This window comes from Bombus huntii, chromosome 12 (genome assembly GCF_024542735.1).
Source record: "Bombus huntii isolate Logan2020A chromosome 12, iyBomHunt1.1, whole genome shotgun sequence".
Lineage (NCBI taxonomy): Eukaryota > Metazoa > Arthropoda > Insecta > Hymenoptera > Apidae > Bombus > Bombus huntii.
This window is the reverse complement of record NC_066249.1, coordinates 8735350-8758098: the sequence shown is the minus strand read 5'-3', so window position 1 is coordinate 8758098 and position 22749 is coordinate 8735350. Positions and strand designations below refer to the sequence as shown.

At 44.2% G+C, this 22749-nt stretch overlaps 1 protein-coding gene across 3 annotated transcripts in view; it reads left to right on the top strand.

The window, feature by feature from the left end:
* The window catches only part of LOC126871564 (protein Wnt-7b), a 140434-nt gene that overhangs the window by 58568 nt on the left and 59117 nt on the right, over positions 1-22749 (top strand). For 2 of the 3 annotated variants that reach the window (XM_050630504.1, XM_050630503.1), the window contains exon 2: positions 19086-19306. In XM_050630504.1, the coding sequence (XP_050486461.1) occupies positions 19086-19306 (221 nt within the window). Of the gene's footprint in view, positions 1-19085; positions 19307-22749 lie in introns of those variants that run through there. The other variant, XM_050630501.1, reaches the window with a different exon arrangement.

Sequence of the window (22749 nt, the reverse complement as noted above, 5' to 3'; positions counted from 1 at the left end):
ATTAGACTTTCAAATACGTCGCTGTTCGGCGTGGACCACCTTCGTACGTTCGCATAATCGTGGCCGACCGCAGAAAGCGAGCAGAGAACCGCGGCCTGCGGCGGATGACGAATGTCCCGATGACCGGCCGCTGCCGAAAAATTAGCATAATTCCCGTGTTAACATTTAACCCGGTCGACCCCGAAATTTCGAAATTGGACGAGGTCTACGTGCGTGGGAATCCGTGGCCCGCGTTCCATGCGGGATGAAGGATAACCCCCTCGCGATACCAAGATAATATCGCGAATTTATGCGAACCGCTTCCTTTCTCTGGGACCAGTTATGTACCGGGTCCACGGTTTCTTCGTGGAACGTCAGCTTCACCTGTTCACCCGGCTTTCCACCTCCTTCGACTTTTGGTCCTACGCTCCTCGCGCATACTACGCCGATGTGTTTTATTGCTTTCACTGCGTCTGTTTTCTGCGACAGGTTTGAATTTTAATCTCGGAGCAAAGGAAAGATAAAGATATTCCTTTCTGAGAAATGGTTTAGAGGGGACTTTGTAGAAAATCATTGAATTATTTTGCTGGCCGGTTTAAGTTGACGTCCGAGCTGGATTTTACGAATCCGTTCTTTTCAATGGCCGATTCGTAATTTCCTTGGCGATGTGTCGGCTGTTTGAATAATTAAATCTACAAAGACGATGTAATTTTCGGATGAATGCACGTTTTGGAGTTCGGAGATATTCGTTTCCAAGCAACGGTCTCGCTTTAGACGTACGTATTTTCTGTAACGACGATTTTACGTCGATCGGTAGAAGAAACGATATCGTCGAGGCGAACAGATCGATAGTCGCCAGATCGACAGATCGCAATGCTGGGAGCGAGTGTCCTCCGATGCACTGGGAACGCTACAATACGAAAGACATCGACCGACTAACAAAATTACGAGACGAAACGTATCCGACTAATCTGCGCAATTGATCGCCCGAGCCTACGCTTCTTCGTCGAAAGAAACGCTTTTAAATCATCGGCCTTTTCACGCCATACGGAACGAAACATTCGATATTTCAGCGATCAGACTCATTTTTCTTCCATTCTTCGACACCCACCGTAACTCGCAGCCTCTGTAGCCTCTCGTGACCGACAGACTATTCGAGACGGTGACAAGCTGGAGGAGGAATCGCGGAGGAAACGCAGCCGGTGCAAAATATGTCGTCTGGTAGCGAGAAAGCGAGCGAAACGTTTTCGGCCGAGCTTTCGTTTCCGGCGCGTCAACGCCGATCTTATCTGACTGGGCTCGAGGTGGCCGTTGGATCCTTTTAATTAGCACCGGACGGGCTGGAAATGCTCGGTCCCTTCGGTGGACACGTTACGAACCGTTCTTGCCCGGTAATAACTCGGCTGCTCGTGGTCAAAATTTGTCCAAGATCGTAACGCGGACGTTCGACAAGTTTCTCTCATTCCGCGGCTCTACCTCGACGAGATCGGTCGTTGGCATAAATAACCCGACCCTGTCCAAGAACATTCAGTTTCTCGAACGAATTTTAGGAAAACGTTAAAACGTTTTCGTTTAATATATTGGGTTTGCGTAACGAAATATGTTTTACCCTTCTTCCCTTTCTCGTTTTTCTTTCTAATTATGCGTTTTATAAAATAGCCCAGATTTTGTCACGATTTTGTCAGAAATTGAAAAATTCCATTTTCCATACCATAAATCTTATCGTTAACGTTAACGATATTGCAGAGAAATATGCCAAGACTCGGTTTCCGACCTGTCGAAAGAATCTTTTTTTATCGATTATTAATGGCGATAAAAAGCAGTTGTGCTCGAGATAAAAATAGCGTACGGAGGAACGTTTAACGTAAAAAGATTTGCGCGCAACGAGTGGACGCTGAACGTTTAAAAAATACAGATAAATAATCTTAATAACTTGCGCGGTCCAAGTGTTTCCAACTTACGTATGCAAATGAAGAAAGCCGATTCTTTCCACCCTCGTAAGTGGACGTAAGTTCCAAAGACTAGAGCGTCTTGACAGACAGGAGAGCAAGAGAATCGCGTAGGTAGGCTGACACGTACGAAGAATCACGAGCAGTTCACCTTCCATTAGCATTGAATACGAATTAAATTAACCTGCTGATGGCGGATGCACCAAAGAACGAGGGAGGCCTGGAAAGTTCCTGTTACCACGATACACGATAAAATACGTCTCTCCTTTTTTTTCCTCGCATTTTACGACCTGCAACGCGTTTCTCCAACATCGACTCGTCGATGATTAATCCGATTTTTGCCTGTTGTTCGCAAACACGCGACCATGGTGTCTTTATGGCGGTACAAGGTGCTAATTTTACATCGGTGTATGGCCACTCTGTAGGATATTCACGCGCTGCGACTAATTGCGACTTGGACACCGCGTTGTTAGTGAGAAATTCTTAACCGAACGTGTCCTACTCGTTTGCATATTGGGTAGAAGCATCGTTTCGAACGTAAGCGAAAACGCGTAAATCCTAAAAAGTATCACGCAATTTAATACGCATAGTTTATCGTATATTCGAAAACGGATTATTCGCCGTCTATGTATCTTAAAATAGGCGTTCCTCTGCTACTTCTAACAGATATCGTATAGTATTTAAATTGAAAATGCCACCTTGTATATTCACACCTCATAGCCGCGCAAGTATTACGCGTCAGCAGAATCGCGTTGACGAAAGGACTCTACCCCATACTTCGAACGGTGTTTCTTCGTTGCATCGATAGAATCCGCAATTACGATCTGATACGCGTCTTTTTAATTAGAATTTACTGAACGAGTATCGAATAAATTTCGTCGATCCATCGAACTTCTCCTTCGCGAAGATGTCTAATCGCGGAACGCTTGCGTTGAAATTGAGCGTTGCAAAAGTATCTGCGCGTTTCTTTAATTACGTTCGTAAACGTAGGAATTCGGATAAAAATCCGCAGCCTGATTATCGCCGTAAACGAACGATAGTCATTAACGTCGTGTAACGAGTGGGACGCGATTACGCGATAGTGGCACCTGTAGTGGGAACGCGAGCGAAACGCAAACTTCGATGCTAAAAGAAACGTTCAATTAAAACAAGGAGAAAGAGAGTTACCGCGAATGGATCGTCGGAAACGCCACCAAAATCGTTTGGATCGGGCCGGTCGCTTCGACACCCACCGTACGCGATAAGTCTAGCTTATCGTCCCGGTAACCCAGCGATCGCACACGACGATGGCGAACGCCCACGCGTCCGATCTCGCTGAGAGAAATTAAACGGGACTCGCGAGAAGGGAAGAGTTGTCCGTAAGGGTACAGAGACGGAACGAGGAACGAAACGTTGTGTCGCAAGCACGTGCTTTTTCGAGCAGCGGCCACCACGCAAAGCCGCATTTATCTCCGCCGATAAGTCGACTGATCCCTCTCTCGCGCGGTCAATATGCGTGTCCACTTTGCATTGCATATGTGCGATACGCATAGATAAGGATTAAGGACTTACTAAGTGGTCCGGTGCGTGCGTGTGACACGTGGGCCGACCTGTTCCCACCGAGCCGCGTTATTCAGCGGATAGCTCGCAGGTACCTTGCACGCGCGCAAACTGTATCGCTTCCTATCTAATTCCCGTATTTATGGCGAGGTTTATCGAATCCCCGTGGCTTTCACGTATCGCGGCCCTCGCGCCTCCTCCCGCGCACCGTTTCATCGCCGATACGAATTCGTTCGGGCCCGTTTTATCGCCTTTTCTTCGGATACCGTGGTGCGATGTTGCTAAGATTTGTCCGAAATTTGTTTCGCGGACGAGCGTGCCGCGCGACTGCCACACGAATCGGGTTTAAACGCGAAATTAGTTACAGATACGGTGGTTAGGAACGAAGATATTCGTCCGATCTCGCGGACGAATGTATCGCAGCCTGGATCGGTTTAGATCGCTCGAAGGTACAGCGTGGAGGTATGGAGTTTGGAACGATTTGATTCGAGATTAGGATCTAGCAATTTGCTCGGTAGATAATGTTACGGCGGATGACGGAGAGATCTGTCCCTTTGTTTCGTAAGCGAGTGGATCGAGTTTATAGGCGAAGTTGTCCAAAGGTATGGTAATAAGAGACGTAGGGATGCGTCGTAGGAACAATGAGAGAACACGAGAAGAAAAAAAGATTACAACGTACGTTTAAGTAGATCGAAAGGAACCATCGCGTCATTGTCGCGAGATGAAATAAATGGGCCCACTGTCGGGATCGATTATCGATGAATCGCCGATGACTCGGCCGATCTAATCGAAACAGGTCGAGGATCGACTCCGGCGACGGGGCCGAGATCGATTTGGTCCGCTAACTGGATAGATACCTTCGTGTTCGAGACACGTTGCAACCACTTTAACGTTTACGTTCTTTTCGATGCAATCGGCGAACTGAGTCGCTGGTAAGAGCGCATGAAACGGGCATGCGTATTTCGAATCACTCGGTCGTAGCTGTGCGAGACACGAACTCGAGCGTTAAAGGGCTAATCCCGAGCCTTGTACGAAAATGGGCGTATCGAATGCCGGAGGATCCAGCGTAACCAAAACGAAAGCAGTTTTGAATATAATCGCATAGTAGGGAACGTTGTGCGGCAGAAAACGCCGCGAGTCACCGGTCGAGACCTATCCCAAGAACTTCCATGGACACCTTCCTCGATTAGTCACGGTGTATCGAGTGCCAGAAACCCATTCGCCACGGGCTGTCGAGTTAAAAATCTTCTGGAACGACGGGCAAGCTCAAAGAGCGAGGCGAAATGTTACGAGAAACTGTCTCGAAGATCTTCCACGAGGATAAACACGAAGAGTAGAAACATCGTTCGATGCGTTTAAGTATGAGTTTCATTTCTCCGAAGGAGTTTTCGTAAAGACTCGCTGGGCTTTCAATGACGAACGGCCTTTTATTCCCGCTTCGTATTATAATTCGATATCATAGAACGACATTTCGTCGACGAACGAAATACTCGATTCCCTGACATACTAATTAAAATTAGCATTATCCAAAGAGTATCGTCGATCGATGACAAGCTGGATAACGAGGTCTAATTTGCGTGTTTCGTATATTTTTGTTATTACGTTTTTACGTTTGTCAGTACGAGTAGGTGTATGTTTTCTCATTGAAGCGTCAAAGCGCGTATCGCGTGAAACACCGAAGATGCATTCCTTTCTTCCGTTCGACGCTTGGCTTTCGAACAATCTAATCGTCGCGAGGCTTAATGGGCGATCACGGGCAAGGGTTAACGTCCAAGTAGATTAAGACTAGACAAAAATACCCGGTGCTTCTCTAATGCGTTCGATTCCTTCTACTTTTCTCTGAGAGGGTATAACATCCTGTCATCGTTGCCGGTAATTATCGCGTTATTAAAGGTTCCGTTTTCTCTTAGTTCCACTACTCGTTGCAACGTTGCAGCCAGAAGCGCTATATTATTATAGAAAATACACGAAGAGGAAACGTATTACGAGAGATCGAAACGTATGCCATTGGAAAATTATAAAATTACTCCGGTGATTCTCGGATCAACCGATTTTCCAATTTTATTTTACATTCCCAAATTTTCCTAAAGATAGAACCTAGAATCTTTTCTCCGAATCTCTCGTGATGCGCAAAATTTTAAAACCGTTCTTAAACCGTCCAAGAATTCGCTCGAAGAGGTATAAAATGGCGCGAGGTATGGCAAAGTACTGAGACGTCCTTGACAGGAACCATCGGAGAGGATCCATATAAGAAAGCACGGTGGTTTGGAAAGGAGAACACGGTGAACGATGCTCGAGGAACGAAATCGACCGCGACGATAAGCGGCAATAAAGTAACGCGAGATAAGAACCTCTCGGGGACAGTAAATTTACCGACGGCGTCACGGCCGGATAGTCTGAATACCTGCGCACCAGTTAATGCCCGCTACACCTGTACATTGTATATCTCTCGGTGGCTGCGCACTTTTACGTCGCTCGTACCTGCGACAATGAATCTCTCGCGCGAACGTTTTCGTTCCAGCGGACTTACCAACGACTCGCGATGGAGTGATGACGTAATTGAAGCAACAGGTGCTTATACGGACACGGTTGCGCCTGGTCAAGATTTTTCTTGCTCTCTAGACGTCCGTTAGGAACGCGCAAGTTCCCTGTTCCCTCTTTTATATAAAGCACTTAATCTGTTAAGCGTACAGCGTACGAGAAAGATGCGTATATAAGTCGGAGTTTCGAAGATAAATGGTCGAATAGTAGGTAATGGTATGCTCTATAAATACGAGTAAGGCGTAGTAAACCTTCTGTAATCGGGACGTAAGGTAGCGATAAAACGCACAGAGCCAAGTAATTAGCAAGATAAATGTTTGGAATGTAAGTAGAAGCCGGAAGCCGCCCTAAACGGGAAGCCAAGAATTACGATAAATAATAACGAGGAGAAATTTTCGGACCAGTTTCCTAGATTTACAACGATACATTTTTCCGGATTTCGATCATTTTCCATCGTATATTTTTTCCTGTATATCCCTCTTTAAGCCTCACGGTCATCGACGATCTCCTCGGTTAAATTCCTCTAGGATGGGCAAAAAAGGACAGCAGGCACGATAAATCAATCGTAGGAACCGTGTAACGATCTAATGGTCGTGTGCGCCGATGCTTAATGATTCCTTATCCGGCCACTTAAGCGACACCCGGTGACAGAAAAATGGATCCTCCTGAATATCATTAAAACGCTCGGTGGCACAGCGAATGCTCGCACGATTTCCTCGCCGTCTGCATACGCGCGAACGCACACGTGCGTCGACTCTGCCCGAGCAGAAGGCTCTCGGCTACGTATCTCGAAGTCGAGATCGCGAGTCGTGAATCTGCGAACTAGATAAGGGGATGATGCATAGCTTCGTTGTTAGAACGGCAACCGGTTCGCTCGCCGGCGACGATGACGAAACGCTTTGCCCGTGGAAACGGTAACGCGCAGTTTCCAACGCGTTTTTCTCATTGTTCTCTTTCGCCTTAGCGTTCCGCGGCCCGCGTCCCACGTATTTCGAAATAGCGATTTTCCTCGATCGGACGTATAATTTTATAAATAATTTTGCCACTTGCGTCGAATTCCAGCTACTTTCGAGACTAATTAACGTCGTTGTTTCTCCAACGACGCTGTACGGCAACCGAGAGCGTCCAAGCACGACGATCCAGTAGTAAACGTCTCACACCCTAACTTCAATTTGATCCTTTACCTGTAAGTGTATCGATTGTTTTATACGTTAATCTTCCATCTCGTTTATTTGCCCACTGGCCCGATTTATTTTTCAATTAATTTAATTGAGAAGAGAGGTTTTTCGATAGAAACGAAATAATCGATGTTTGCCTTGTTTCGTCGTTGATAGAACAGAGAGGACAGGAAAGTAACACGGTTTCCCAAGAGGAACACGCATGGTCGACAGTCAATTTCCGTGATTCTCTTACGCTCGAATCTCGTTACCCTATCGGGCTACACGACTGCGCTCGGACACGAAACTTGGATTCTTTCTATTAGTCGGGCATTTTTTCCGCCTCTGTCTCTGGCCAAAGCACGAGTACGAGCACGCGTCGCAAAACTTTTTTCTACGTGTCTGGCAATTACCTGGAATACGATATTCCCATTTTCAGCCATTCCGTTACGCGAGCTCTCGCGAAACGTTTCATTAAACAGGGAAAAATGAGCGAAACGACACGACGACGATCAACACGAGTGCCATTACTTATATACTGTTAGCTAGCTCGCTAAGCAAGATCGTATCTAGTCATTGAATCATTGGCGTACTCGTATCGAATGGTATAATTAACAGAGTTGCTACTGGTTTCTCGATCTTTCTACTTGTTGAGTGCACGTACGATGGAGAACGTTTTAGAAACACGGAGATCCTTGCGAGTAACATACAGTTGCTCCCAAAAGCATTCTTCGCGTGTTTTCCGTGACAAAATTTCATTGCGCTGATATAGCCGAATCAATCGCGAACAAATTTGATCGACGTTGTTTTGCCGAAATGCCATTTATTGCGCTTACAAAATCGCACGTCCCTGTCGGCTTGATATATTTTTATACATAACATTGCGATATAAGCTGGTCGAGATTGCGTTGAATTGTTCCGATTGTGCAAGATCCAAGCCAGTTACGGTACAATTTCTCGACGAAATTTTATAACAAAACATTCTGGAAAAATGATTTGTCGTCGGAGTAGGCTGTAAATAGCTTTTAGAATATAAATCGGATGCTGCGATACATTTATACTCTTTACTAATATTCGCGTATCGTTGCTACAAATCGGCTAAAATCTCCAGATATGTGCTTACGAATGGTAGTGCACGTGACCACATGATCAAATTTTCTTACTGTCGAAGAACTTTTGCGAGTAACTGTACGTACAACTCGGCTGCCGTTTAGTCAGATTGGATAACGAAATTCAAAGAGTTTTTATCTGGAGCTTTTATCTTAAGTAGCGTCTAATATCGAACGATATTAGTAGATACTGTTATAGGATTGCACGAGAAAATCGCTAATCATAGACGTTTCGCTTTCTGCGGCGCATTATTTCCATAATTCCCACGTACAGATTGGAGTATTCTGTGGAGAAATTTGACGACGGTATTTGAAGTTATCGAATGATCGAGAAATCGAGCGACAGTGTGCACACTGTGTAATCGATTGTACAATTCGGAGTAGAAGAATGTTGGGTAATAATCGCCGTCGCTGCTTTTGGTACATCGATTCTAAAACGAGTAGGTAATTTTGTAAAAGTATTGATTTCAAATATTCTTTGAAGCGTTACTAACGAGATAACGAAAGAAAAAAGACTATGTGTATAAGAAAATAATTTTATAAATTGCCGTCACAGATTAAATTTCATTTTAGTTTAAATTATCATTTTAGTTTCGTTCCAAAAAATTTACGATTTAATTTTCTTGGATTTTACGATAGATTTATACATATATATGTATACTGTATTTTCAGACAAATAAAAATATTATACATAAAATCTGCTATAAAATCAATGAAACAAAAATCTCTATCCTCCGCGGTAAATTTTGTAGTAGAATTTTACAATCGATCTATTCTAAATTCTCTTTGTTTTTTTTTTTTTTTTTTTTTTCAAAATTGGTCAAATTTATTTCTGAAACTAGTTAGAAGCATTCGCAAAACGCGAAAGAACGGATGCCGGAAAACACAACTCCAGGAATCATCGACGTAATGAGATTCAATCGGTCGCGTTTACACGTGTTACCATGCAAATACTTTCTGGTAAACTTGTACAGTTATCGGCTAACATTCAGACCTATGGCAGAAGAATTCCTATAGTATCGCCTAACGTTATCGAGATATCATCGAAGAAGACTGGCGAAGCGAGCATAGCTGATTCCGCGTGTGTTATTCCAACGATTCCGTACGCTGTATACTGTCACTTGACTCGAACGACAAGCTTCGCTGAAAATTCCATTTCCATAAACGCAACATCGGTAAATAGCTAATAGATTAGCGTTGGGGAAAATTAATGCGGTGTCGAGAATTCTTTCGTCAGAATTATTACGATTCGAAGCGACAATTTATTTCTACGATATAATCGTTTCTATCGTCGCGTTCATCGACGTTAAATCATTTTTCTACGTTTCGATGAGTAGAAAGCGATAATGTTTCGTATTTCGATAAAAATATTTTCCCATTAAAGTTACGGCTTTGGTCAAAGTTGGTGTCACGCGAAATTCGCAGAAACGGAAACAAAGATCGCGTTATCGTTGCCGCAATTTGCGAAAGAAACGAGTAAAGAACACTTTTTTCCTCGATTCTTTCTACTTTGAAAATTTGAAACGATCTATAATTTGAAAAAAGGAATACAACTTGTTTCACCGCGAAGAACGACGATATTCTGGAAGTACTTATTCCTCGTTGGGGTTATGAAAATTTAGCAAAGATTTAGCAATTTTCAAAGGAAGAGATAAAAATTACGTCATCATGGGCATTTCTAGAAAAATTTGGCAGACAACTTGGCCGATAGATATCGAAATCGGACAACGTTCGACGAACGTGCGCGTGTAACGTCGTAGACCACGACATAACGGAGACAGTCAGGATAATGAGAATGCACCCTAATGCAAACAGTTAGCTGGTAACCTTTGGCGAGCAGGATGTACATGCGAATACATAGTTGGCTAACGACGGCAATCTGCGATTTTATAGTAATAGTCCGTGACGCGATGGTGACTGCAGTGCCTGCTGTATCGTCAATAATCGAGACTTCCGGGTGTAGGCTGTGCCTATTTGGAAAATGATTGCGACGTTTCGCGCATAATTAACGTCGCGAGAAACTTCTAAGCAAATGCTTTGCCTAGTTTTATTTACATTTATCCGCTACACTGCTATGGCACAGCTAACGCACCTTTGCTGTTTAATTCCCAAATTAATTAACGAATCGCCTGATTTTATATCGTTCTCATAAAGTTCTTTAGCTTTTCCACGATTTCTTCGATTCGCTATTTTTTATGAAAATACTGGCATCTGTTATTTATAATACAAATTTATAAAGATATATAGTTAAATGGCTAAATCGTCGACCGGTATATTCGAGGATCTTTGAATCGTCGAAGCCTAAGAACCGCTTCATAACACATCAGATTTTATTATATCGAGCATTAACGTCCAGGTAGTAGTATCATGCATCACTCCAGGGATTTACGTCAACCGCGACGAATTCTCTTGTCGATGGCGAAGCTGCCAGTGATTTTCGTTTGAAAAACGCGCTATCTGAAAACCTTGACAATTTCCTGACACCCGTTTAAGTACTAAATAGATGTGACGCGGATTAAGCACACGAGAGATCTCTTGAAAAAACGTCGATTTGTATCTTTCTACGGTTTGATCCTATCAACTAGAACTCGAATATAATCTCTCAGTTAATTCCATTGCGCAATTTCATTGCATTATGAAATTCCCGAGTTATATATCAGTCGGAAGATGTTTGTACGTTACAGTAACTTTCGATACTTCCGATACCTTGCCATTAACGTTTAAATTAATAAAAAAAAAAGTCACGCTACGCATCTTCCGATGTTTTAAATATTTGCTCGTTTATTCGGAAAAGATATTACGAATTATGTTCGAAAACATGGAAAGTAAATGTACAAAGTATTGCTGGGATTTTTATATTTTTTAACGATATCGATATTCGTATTTACGATATTCCAAAACACACGAACTAATCCTACTACGTACAAATAATTCGTTGCAAAACGTCGTCGTAAAACGTCGACAGAAAATAAATTGACGAAACGTTTCAATATTTTTATATTCCATTATTTTCTAATACCTTTAGAACGTAATTATTCATAGACGGCTAATGCCTACAACGTAATAACACGCCGATAGAAGAACATTCATTTGGACGAGAATCTCTCAATCTAGACCGACCATCGAACGATCCTTCATCCGCGCGGTTAATAGAATCGATTTTCTAGTCGTAGACAGAGCGCGGCAAAAACTTGGTTTGCCGAAGAGCGACTCGTCCAACGAGGACTACTGTATAATTTCGTGGAAAAAAAATGGCTCCCCGTAGATCATTCCATTACTCTAACGAGTACCAGTTAGCGACCGTTCGAAGACGCGTGCTCCATAGATCAAAACGAAAGAAGCAGAGAGAAAAAAGGAGACGAGGAGGGAGAAAAAGAGAAGAAACCTCTGCTGGAAGCCGCATAAAAATTCCCTGGATCGATCGTCGCTTTGGAATTTCATGAGACGAGGGCTCGAGATTAATGATGTACTGAAAGCTCGATGACGAGGAATTCAGAAACCAATTGTAATGCGCCAACATCGATTATTTTAAAAAGTAGAAACGTACATTTAGTACATTTTATTTCCTTTTTTTTTTTTTTTTTTTCTTCAAATGTTTACGATATTTGCTATCCATCGAGGTAACGAGAAAAGCATGTTCGATCAATTGAAAACGGTGTATCAGGAGAATTTGTAATTTTACGTGCGACGAATAATCGCTGCGAATTGTTATACGATTATGGGAAATTTGAAAGTACGAAAGTGTCCAAAATGCGCGTAATACGCGAAAATATCGTTAAGTAGTCGTAAGATAATCGTTGTAATACTCGATAGACGAGCAAACTCCGCTTCAAACACCGCCACAAGAACACGAATTTACATAAATATCCGTAGTTTACTTATTCCAATCATGACTATATATTTCTGAGAAAATAGAAACTTGGGAAATTTGATGGTGAAATGGCCACGAGAAACGACGTGGATTGTTAACGAGCCGAAGCATTCGTGCTAAATGCAAATTCCGAAAGATTGGTTACTAGATTACAATAATCATCGATAATTGCAACAAACAACGACGCATGTTGCACGTTTTACAGTCGAAGAAGGCCACCCTGGAGTTCTTCTGTTCACACCAGCCTACACTTATCTTATTTACGCGTTTAGACCGCTGCATTTTGCCTCGGCCATTGAATTCCACGGAAAGCTGATTTAAATATAAATCATATTAAGATCGACCGATCCGAGCTTTACGATCACAAATTACAACGAATCACAGCCAAAGCAGCCGGTTAATAGGGGTTTAACTCTCGATGTAATTACGATGTGCTAAAAAGAAATAACGAACCACGGCAATGGTGTGTATCGTAAACGATATATACCTGCGGGGCACGTACCTGCGGGTATTTCTTTTTAATGCTATCTGCCAGTACCCTATCGCTATTCTTACAGCGTAAGTTAATGTCTAACTAACTAGATACGGCTGGTTTAAGTGATTCGTTCGTTAAACGAAACCCTGTTATTAGATAGAGATCGCTTTTAATTGGAAAAAAGGTCGGTCGATTGACTAGCGAAAGAATTTAATTGAAAGAAGTTATTACGATCGTGGAACTGCTAGGCGAGGGGAACAGGAAGAGGTGAAACGGGGATTTAAAGGAAGAGATGATTTTTCGATGGGGTTGCGCGATAACGAGTGGAACGTATTATTCAGTTTCTTACCCTGCTCGGTGAATTGCTGGGAAACTCGAGTTTCTCGAGTATAATAACGATTTCGGTCCTGTAATAAATATCTTCGAGAGACGTTGCGTATCGTACGTGTATAATCGACGATGGGTGTCATTGTATACACGCGTGAAAGAGCCAAAGCGTACGACGTTGAAGGAACTTAAAAAGTAATAACAAGGAACGAGACAGGAGAGCGATAACCGGGACCGAATGATCGAAGATCGGAGAAAATACGGGGAAGCGGAAGTAGCGGAGCGTGACCGTCGAAGCATCGGAGCAGCAGAAGAAGAAGAAGAAGAAGAAACAAAGTGCGAAGAATGCGTTGGTAAAACGCTACTTCCACGGAAACCGGAGATTCTCGAAACGTCGATGATAAACGTTATTGGGAGAGCAGCTGCTCTCGCGAAACGTCGATGGAAAAGATCTCGCTGCGGGCGGTGCTATTGGCGCGAGGATCGAGAGGAAAGTTGCGTATAATGATCGATCGGAGACGAGAAGGGGCGTCGAATGACGTTGGCTCGCGCGAGGACTTTCGAGGATACGCTCGACACCGTGAAAGGCATTTTAACGGTAGCCTGTGAAGAGAGCATTATGTAAAGTAGCGCGAGCCCGATCATTTCCATCGATTTCCCTGACTTTTGCTCGTTCCCGGACAATCTGTTTCGCTCGCTGGCCGCTTGGAATTACGATTGCCCGTCGATTCTCCTTGTATCTGTGCATCGGCCGAGCCGTGATAATGAGTTGCGAGCTCGATACTCGTGTTCTGGGTAATAAGGAATCACCGATGGCACTGGTTTTATCGAAACGGAGGTGCACGTGCTTATTGTGACTGGAAAGAGGCTTGAGATTATGCGTTCTTGGAAGGTTCGTTGGACTCGTCCGATATTTCCCAGCGAAGTTCTGTCGATTTTTGTATGGATGATGCGAGAACGTTAAGCCGAATTTACGTTGTTTCGCTTTCGCGAATCGATCGCAAAAGGAATCACATTTCGATGTCTAGTAACGATCAGCTTTCGCACGACGAAGATGCTACCGTTGGAATCTGTATTTTAGCTTGAAATTTGCGGAGTTGCTTCGTTCTTTTGAAATATTTTAGGCCTTTATAAAGATATATTGGCAAGTCCAACGTACGTAGATAGTCATAGAATCGAAGAGAAGGAACTGTGCTAAGAGCATCTTGATGAAAATCGGCGAGGTGCACAATGGCGAGGATGCTTGTTGCAAATAGCGCGCCATTAGCCTCCGTACGAGCAGGGCGTAATGTTATACATTACACGCTAATGGGTACGTATGTATCGCTGCCGAGCACACGCACACGGGTCCGTTGTTCTCGGTCGCCTGGTCGGCATACTAAGCGCGTCGTACAGCGGCACGAAATTCTCTGAAAGAGAACCAAACTCGCGAGATGCGAAATCTGTGTCACCGCATCTGTTCCAGCAGAATACTCCTTCGCAAAAGGATATAACGAAACTCTCGTGCGATTCTCGTTGTAGGAAAAGCCTCGGTCGCTCGAACGTATTGCCAGATTTGGCGAGTGTCGATCGGAGTTCACCAGGAATAGAAAACGAAGGCGGTTAAGCGTAAAGAAAAATCTCAGCGGCGTTTCGTTTTTTTCTCCAGTTATGAATTATAGGAAACGAGGAAAATTTAGTACCACGTGAACGATACTATTAGAAAACGTACAATTTCTTATTTCGGACTATAAAACGAAGTAACGAGTTCGATCTCGAGTTCGATTGTACGGATTTAAGAAACAGCGATTCAAATTCGACTCAAACGCTATTTGCATGATCGTGACGCGCTTTGAAAAGAAAGACAAAACCATCGAAAGATAAAAAAAAAAAACGTTGAAATTGCAATTAGGAAGAATATTTACGAGTTCGCGGTGTGCAATCCCATCGAGCGAGAAATTTAATGACGCCGAGGTGATTTTAAATGGAAGCGTAAGAGCTTTCGAGTAATTACATTAGAGTAGACGGTAATTACTCGGTTCGCAGCTAAGACGAATGAATAATTAGTATCAGCATGACTCTCTCGTTGAAGACATGCCCTAAAGGCCCTGCAACTTTAAGCGTTTCTAATTAGAGATAACAAATGACGTAACGAACGTGTAATAAACTACGCGAGCGAGTTCCTCTTGCTTTTCACGCCCTTGTGCTCTTGCAAAATTTAATCCGATCGTTTCCGATCGAACCGTCGTGCGACGTCGTCGGCTTCGACTTTATGAATTTTTTATTATTTTTATCGAATTAATTCGTTCAATACGGTAACAAGTGCGTGGTTCTTTCAAAATTTCTACGTCTACGCAGTATCGTAATTTTCGAATTATAACGCATAATTGTGTATCGATCTCGAATAAACTGTAGGTTAATTTTTCCCAAACGTTCTACATATTCTCAGCGATTATTAAAAACTAAAAAAAAAAAACCGAAAGAAACTAAAACCCTCGGTTTTGACAAGTTGACGTCCCCGCGCAACGTTAACCACTACCGCGGCACGAACGGTGAACACGACGAACCGCGAAATACCAAGAAAACGAGCCGAGAAGCAACAGCATCCTGCGCATCTACGTGGATGCAAACGTATCCACGATCCTCGACATCGGTATCCCTAACGCGGAACGTCTTCGCCGGGACGCGCGTCCGCGATTAAGTCTTGCCGGCCGACGAATATGACGAAACACGCGCGTCGTTGATTCGCCGCCCATAGCGTCGACTCGTATTCACCGTTCGCCAGCGAGAATAGAAAAAAGAAATACAGGGAAGAGAAAGAACGGAACGCCGCTGAGGCTACCTCTCTCGCCGACTCGTTTTCGCACGGCACGCGGCCATCGCAGCTTCTCACGTTCATCAGGACACCCTGTAGATCGTTCCACGTGGTGAGTTTCGGCCACCGAGCGGCGCGATGCATTCCAATGCAAATAACTCTCGCCCCGGGGACACGGCGTAATCGTCGCAATTTCATGCTTCTCAGAAATGCAACCTGCCCACCCCCTGGCCCCTGAAACCTCTCTTTCCATCTGAACGAACGGTGTCGAGGGCCCGCCGCTCTCTCTCTCTCTCTCTCTCTCTCTCTCTCTCTCTCGCCCTCTCTCGTGTATGTCGCTGTCGATAAACTACCCCTTCTCGAATCATGCTGTTTGCACGTTCATATACACAGTGGGCGTAAATTCGTAGCACGAACAAAGATTCTGCGGTGCGAGACGAGACGCGAACGAGCAATAACGAATTACTTCGAATGCTTCGACGTCGAGAAAGTCGAGAAAGTCGAGATCGCGGCGTTTATTTTCGCGCGTGAACAGCCATTTCCCAATTATCCGCTTCTATCTACCGCTAGTGCCCTCTATTTTGAATTATAGATGCCTGTTGCTTCGCTTATACGGCGAATTTAAGCCCACTGTGTGCTTTGACGAAACAACGAGACGACAACAGGCAACGCGCGACATTTATTTATGACTGTTTATGGAAGCAGGTTTATCTACGCCCCTCGCGTGGATCGATGAGTCGCAACGCCGCGGGGCTGTTTGAATTCGGCGCTCTTTTTTCCGTCGCCGGATGCCGAACGATCGCGATGATGGATAGTCGGGAGCGGTTGGTTTTAACACTTGCCGTGAGGGCTGTGTTTAAGGCTAATTTGAAGCCGGGTTTCGAAAGCGACTCGGGGTAGCCGCGTCCTTCTTTCGTTGAGCGCGTGATACGGTCGAACGCTCGTGAAGCGCAGAGCGAACGCAAAAAGGGGATTTAACGATATCGGATTGATCGGATGGTTCCGCGACCTTCTCCGTTTGTAGGTAATTTTCGTAGCTTCCATCGCTACCGAAGTAAAAGTTACGTTTTTCCGTTTATCAAATATTCCTCGCTCGTCTTCGTGTTTCGAAAAAAGGAAAAATCGCACCGTCGTGATATTTAACGAATTAAACGAGAAACGTTAGCGAAATACCGGAACCGCGTAATCGCAAAGCTTCGAGCCTAAATATGAAACCATCGATATGGCAACATGCCGATAAAAATCATTTCCAAAATTACGGTACATTAACGAACCCAGCAACCCTTTGGGGCCATAAATATTTCAACCGTGCTGTTTCACCCATTTGTACGTTTCCTGTTGTTGCCTGTTACGTAAATTCGTAACGACGTTGGATGGAAAAGGATTCACGGCGGAATGGTTCGCGCGTGTCCACGGTGTCTGGAAACGGCGTTCACTGCCACGAAAACGTTGACTTATGGGATGTAAATTACGCAATGGACCAGTAGGAGGTTGAGAGTATCGCGTTTCAGCTTGTCGGCAGGTAATCGTTTTTAGTATGCCGTGATCAACCGCGCCTCGCAGGTTGCTCGTGAAGATGTCGAAATAAGGACCGGAATGACGGATGGGCATGAGATTTTCTTTTTTCAATGCCAACCAACGGATTATATAATGCTCGCCGGAGCATTTCGGTTCGATGATCGGTTAAATTAGATTAGATTCGGTTCCGCCGTAAGTGGATCGTCTAGCTGGAAATTACGACTGTCAGGTAGTTTTGGGAGACTGACGGCTGTGTTTCAGACCGAGAAACCGAAAAAATTTACCTCTTTAAAAAAAAAAAAAAAACTCGACGTAACTCGATCGATCAGGATTTGTATCGCGGACGCGCGCGATTTGCTGGTTTTCAGGTTGTTTCTGAACGATTATGGAAGATCTAGTCGCAAAAGCTGTCGTCCGAAAGAAAATAAAACGCAGGATTCCTTACCGACGTTACCAAAAGTTTCATCGAGCATCCAAAAACTGCCAATCAAACGAACGATTCGGTAAAAACTTCACGAACCTTATTGCACGTTTTCCAGGAAGAGTTCTTCGGTCACGTTGAATCATGCAATACAGTGACCGTCGAGAATCCGCGAGTTTTTAGCAATCGACTGCAACGAAAAGCCGAATGGGGAAAGGAACGAGAAGAAGGCTCGTGCAAAAGGACTCGTGGCATTTAAAAAAGTCGTAATGTCGTTAATTTTAATATCGCCTTCGTCATACGCAGAATCAAATGTACCGTATATCATCGGAAACGAACGAAGCAACGCGACGACCACGACCACGACGACAACGAGAGAGCTTAAAATGCTAATGAACGGATCGGTTGGATCGGCCACGCTGTTCATTTCTCGTCGACACGCTCGTTCCGTACTTTCACACGTTCAAATTTATCGAGATTTAATTCGTCGTACGATCTGGTGGGCCCACTACCGGTCATCGTTTCTGGATCTCTCAATGTCGTTGTCGCGTTAAACGGTACACGAATTCGTTCGGAATCGACGGTAATTCGAAGACAGCCATGGATATAATTTTTCAGAAATTCATTCGCCGAAGTATTCCGGACGAAAAGTTTATAAATTCTTCGTCGCGATTTTTTAAGGCGGATTATTCGTTTTTATTTATTATTCGTTTCGAGAAGATATATTAAATTACGTTTGAAAGAACGCGCGAACGATTTATCGGTAAGACAACGAGTCTTGGAACAAGACGAATGTTTGTCAACGCTTATAAGTAATCGACGTTGGTTCCGCTGCGAATAGACTCGTGTCCTAATAAAATTCCTACAAAGACTCGTTAATAATGGTTCGATGGCTGAATGATAATTTAACACACGAGGAATTTATACAACGTTCTACACATGTGCGTAGTAATAAATAACCATTTTAATTTCCCATTCGATAATTAGGATTCGAGGAATTAATTTTTCGAACCGTGCCGTGTTAATTAGAAAGAACGATTCCGATGCGATAAAATATCGTCGCGAATCCATTAAACGGTTGATCGGAATAGGTTTTTGCGGTTCGATTAGAAGATACGTTAAAAAGGGGTGGAACGTATTTGGTAGCAGGGTGGTCCGAAGAAAGTGCTCAACGAATCGCAATATTTAACACGCTCTTCTTTACTTTTTAATTTATCGAATCGATCGCTATTTCGAACGGTTCGATCGATGGAAGACACTTTGGAGAGAATCGAAACGCGTTCGGTCGCGGACTCTCCAAATTTCAAGAAACTTCTTAAAATCTTGCATTTAATTTGACGATATGGTTTTTCAACGATTTAACCGGAGGATGCATTGACAGAGGGTGAAACGTGTTTGATTGCAGGGTGGTCGGAGCAGTGGTGGTTGGGGCGGCCGTCTGCGGGCGTATTCCCGGACTGGCTAAGAGTCAACGGGAGCAGTGCAGAAAAGCGCCGCACGCGATGCCTGCGGTGGGCGAAGGCGCGGAGCTTGGACTTCGCGAATGCCGACATCAGTTCAGACATCACCGATGGAACTGTTCCCACGTGGCGAACGATCAGGTCTTCGGCCACGTGGTCGTAGTAGGTAAGGATTGTCCTGTCACCGCGGCCGGCCCGCTATTTATTATACAAGGGGACCGGCGCGTTTAACGCGACCCTGCACCGTGCTGCGTTCAACGCGCTCTAAAAGGCCGTGCAAGCGGTAATGGATGCGAATGTCTGCGGTATTTCGAGCGCGGTGCCGCCTCGCTCGACCGCGCCTGATGCATTTTACCTTTCGTACACGTACGAGCGCGCGCTATTATTCTTTCGACTATTGAAAATTTGAAAAAATCTCCTACACGAAAGCCGTTTTGTCTTGCGGAGAAAACTCGATGGAGCGTTTGAATTTTTCTTTGTTGTTATTTTCTGAGATTTTAACGTATCTTATCGTATACTTGAAGAAGAACTCAACGGTTCGCGTAACGAATGTGTCGGGACAACGGTTTGCCGGATTTGCTATCAAAGAAAGGGTTAAAAGTTCCATTTTACGCCGTAACGTTGTTAGTCCCTCGTAAGCTTCCCGTAGACTTTATTTTTACGGATACGACGAGGTTGCTGATCCTCGAGATGCGTCGCTGTTCCAGTAAATCAACGATATACGTATAACGTACGAACAATTGCTGTTCTTTATCGAACGATGCTCGAACAAAGGCGGTATTCCGTGTGAAATTTCACAATTGCACGAGAGGCCACCGTTTTAGGCCGGAGAAACGACGAGGAGGGACTTTTAATTTCCAACGAAATAATCCCTACTCGCCGTAACATTGATCTCCACTATCGGGATTCCAGTTCATCTGCATACGTATTGGAAAATGTTTCCACGGGAACGCATATAAATGAAACTCGAAGAATCAATTTAGTGCCGTTAACCGAAGAAGCCTGCTGCTTCTGATAATTTTCGACTGCCGGCGTTAAGCCGTTCGATCGAACCGTATGCGTGCACGCGCGCGTATTAGTTAGAAAACTAAAAAAGATAAACGACCATGGTGTCGAACCCGTGTTTTATTAGGCAGCTAGAACTCCGTCGTACCAACGGTCTTTTCATTAAGAATTTCCAAACTCTATCGCGGACCTGTTAATTTACATTCTACCGTGAAACCTGCCACTTAATCATCCACTATCGGAATCGCGTTAATAAGTCTTTCGGATGTCGAACGTTCCCACGACGAAATTATTGGAATTCGACGTGGATTTCGCGTAGTTGTACGTTCCCATCGATAAAGAAAGTTTGGAGGAAAGATTTCAATTTCTCGAACGAAGAAATATTTTTAGATTTGTCAGGCTATCTATGAAAGGTTCTTCGTTGAATCGGAGAAATACCGTCCTTAAGAATTTACGATCTGAACTTACTAATTAATCAACGACGTATCTCTTTCTACGGTAAATCTTCTCCGAATGTTAGCTTCAACCTTTTCAATTTCTTACGTCTCATCAAATTCTATTTTTCGTATTCCTACAGTCTCGCGCTATTTTTAATTCTCCTATCGTTATATTCCTTCGATGGTTCCTGTCTCTTCAGTTTTTGCAAGATTTACGAAGAATCGAAATCTAACGTGACCAAAGAAAGCGATCTATAGCAATTCCATTTTGTCGACCATTCTAATCCAATCCTTTCCCAAGGATACTATTTCATACTCGATTCGCGTCGATCTTTCGTCGACCAAATGATCCAAACAATGTGGTTGATGTAATTTTCTTATGGGTAATATGACAGAGAAACCACGACGAAATAAGTTTCCGTCTGTTAAATCGACGTTTCTCCGTTCTTTACGATGTCGAGTTTACCTCGAATCCCGCTGCGCTCCTTGTATAGGGAAGATAAATTACAATGGGTGCACGCCCTGCGGCATAAACTCGAAATTCTTTATCACAAACGCGCCGCAATATGTAGTCTTCTCCTTCGAGCATAATTGTAATTTGTTTCCGTCTTTTTAGAAAACCGGATGACTCGACACGTTTGCCACCTCCTTTTGTGAGATGTACAAACGATTTCGAGTGACATGGCATGAGAAAGAGGTTTCTATTTCTTCTCGTCTGATCTTTCTATTCTTCGCTTCTCAACCTCGACGTGGACAAATCATCGACCTATCGCCTTTAACGAATAGCCAAACTTTCTCAAACTATTCCAACTATAAACGTCGCCGATTTCTTCTTTTAATTAATTAATTTTTTCTCTTGAGTGCAGCTTCTCTTTTTGCAACTTTGCCAATAGCTCCCGAGCTTCGAGAAGCTCTCGCAAAATATCGTATGTATCGTGCCGGACAACGTTATTCGTTATCGACGTTCTGCCATCGTAAAAAATAATTCGCTTCCTGAATCGACCGTTGACAGATATCTTAAGCCTGACGGCATCTCGAATACGTCGCTCTTCTAACGAACCAACGAAACGTAACTCTGCCTCGCGACATAAAACCCATCTGCCCTCCGATCTCACCAAGCGACCTCGAACATGCTCGAAAATCTCCAACCTCGGGAACATCTTTTATCTCCCGATTCTCTCGATCCTCTATCTCGGCAGCAGTTCACGAGACACGATAACAATGGTCACGCGGAAACGACGATTCCCGCAGCGAGACAGAAATCCACGGTTGAAAGCTGGAAATTAAGGAGGCGACGTGTAATGGGTGCTGTTGGTGGACGTCGGGTAGCCGTTCCGTGGTCGGCATCGCGAACGTTTTTACGAGGATTAGGCGTATGTTCGCGGAGAGGACAGGACGAGATAGAGAAACGGTGGCTGGCGGTAGCGTGGATTTTATCGGCGTGGAAATCGACGAAACGGCCACGAGTACGGGGTAGACGGCTGCTACACCCACAAGCGTGCGGCCGTATGCGTTAGAAGCGGGTCCGGTTTCTCGTGTTACCGTTTCGTGATGCTGCCTGCTGCCCGGCAGCCGCATAATACACGTATAACTTATGCCTGGCCCGCAGAGGGAACGTCGACGCGCAACCTTGTGCAGTGGCCTCCTCTCTCCCTCCCCCTCTCTCTCTCTCTCTCTCTCTCTCTCTCTTCTCCTCTCTTCTCTTCTCTTGGTGAAAAAAGAAAATAAGTATGAAAAAGCGGCGCGCAGGATGCATCCATAGCCGCCCACGCGCGAACTTAACAAATTTCAGCTGGACACGTGGGAAAGGTTTCGATTTCTGCGCCCGCCGCCGTGGTTAGGCTGATGGCTGTCGCGAGGATCTCTGATTTGGTGTACGGCTTCAGTTGTTCGTTTAAAACGTGGCCTGTACGTTGAAAAGCGACGACGTTGTTCGAAGGAAAGTTTCTTCCGAATAGAAGAGAGAAGAATTTCGAATTACGATTTCCAGTTCTCCTTCCGCGTCTTTTTTTTTCTTTTTCTTTTTTAATATACGCAATAACCGTAGATTTTTGCAAAACGGACGTCAAACATCGTACCAGAGTGTCGTTAGTCGTTCGCTGAAATCCAAATTCACTTCAATCCAATAGATTAAATCCACGGTAACTTAATTCGCTATACCGAGTAC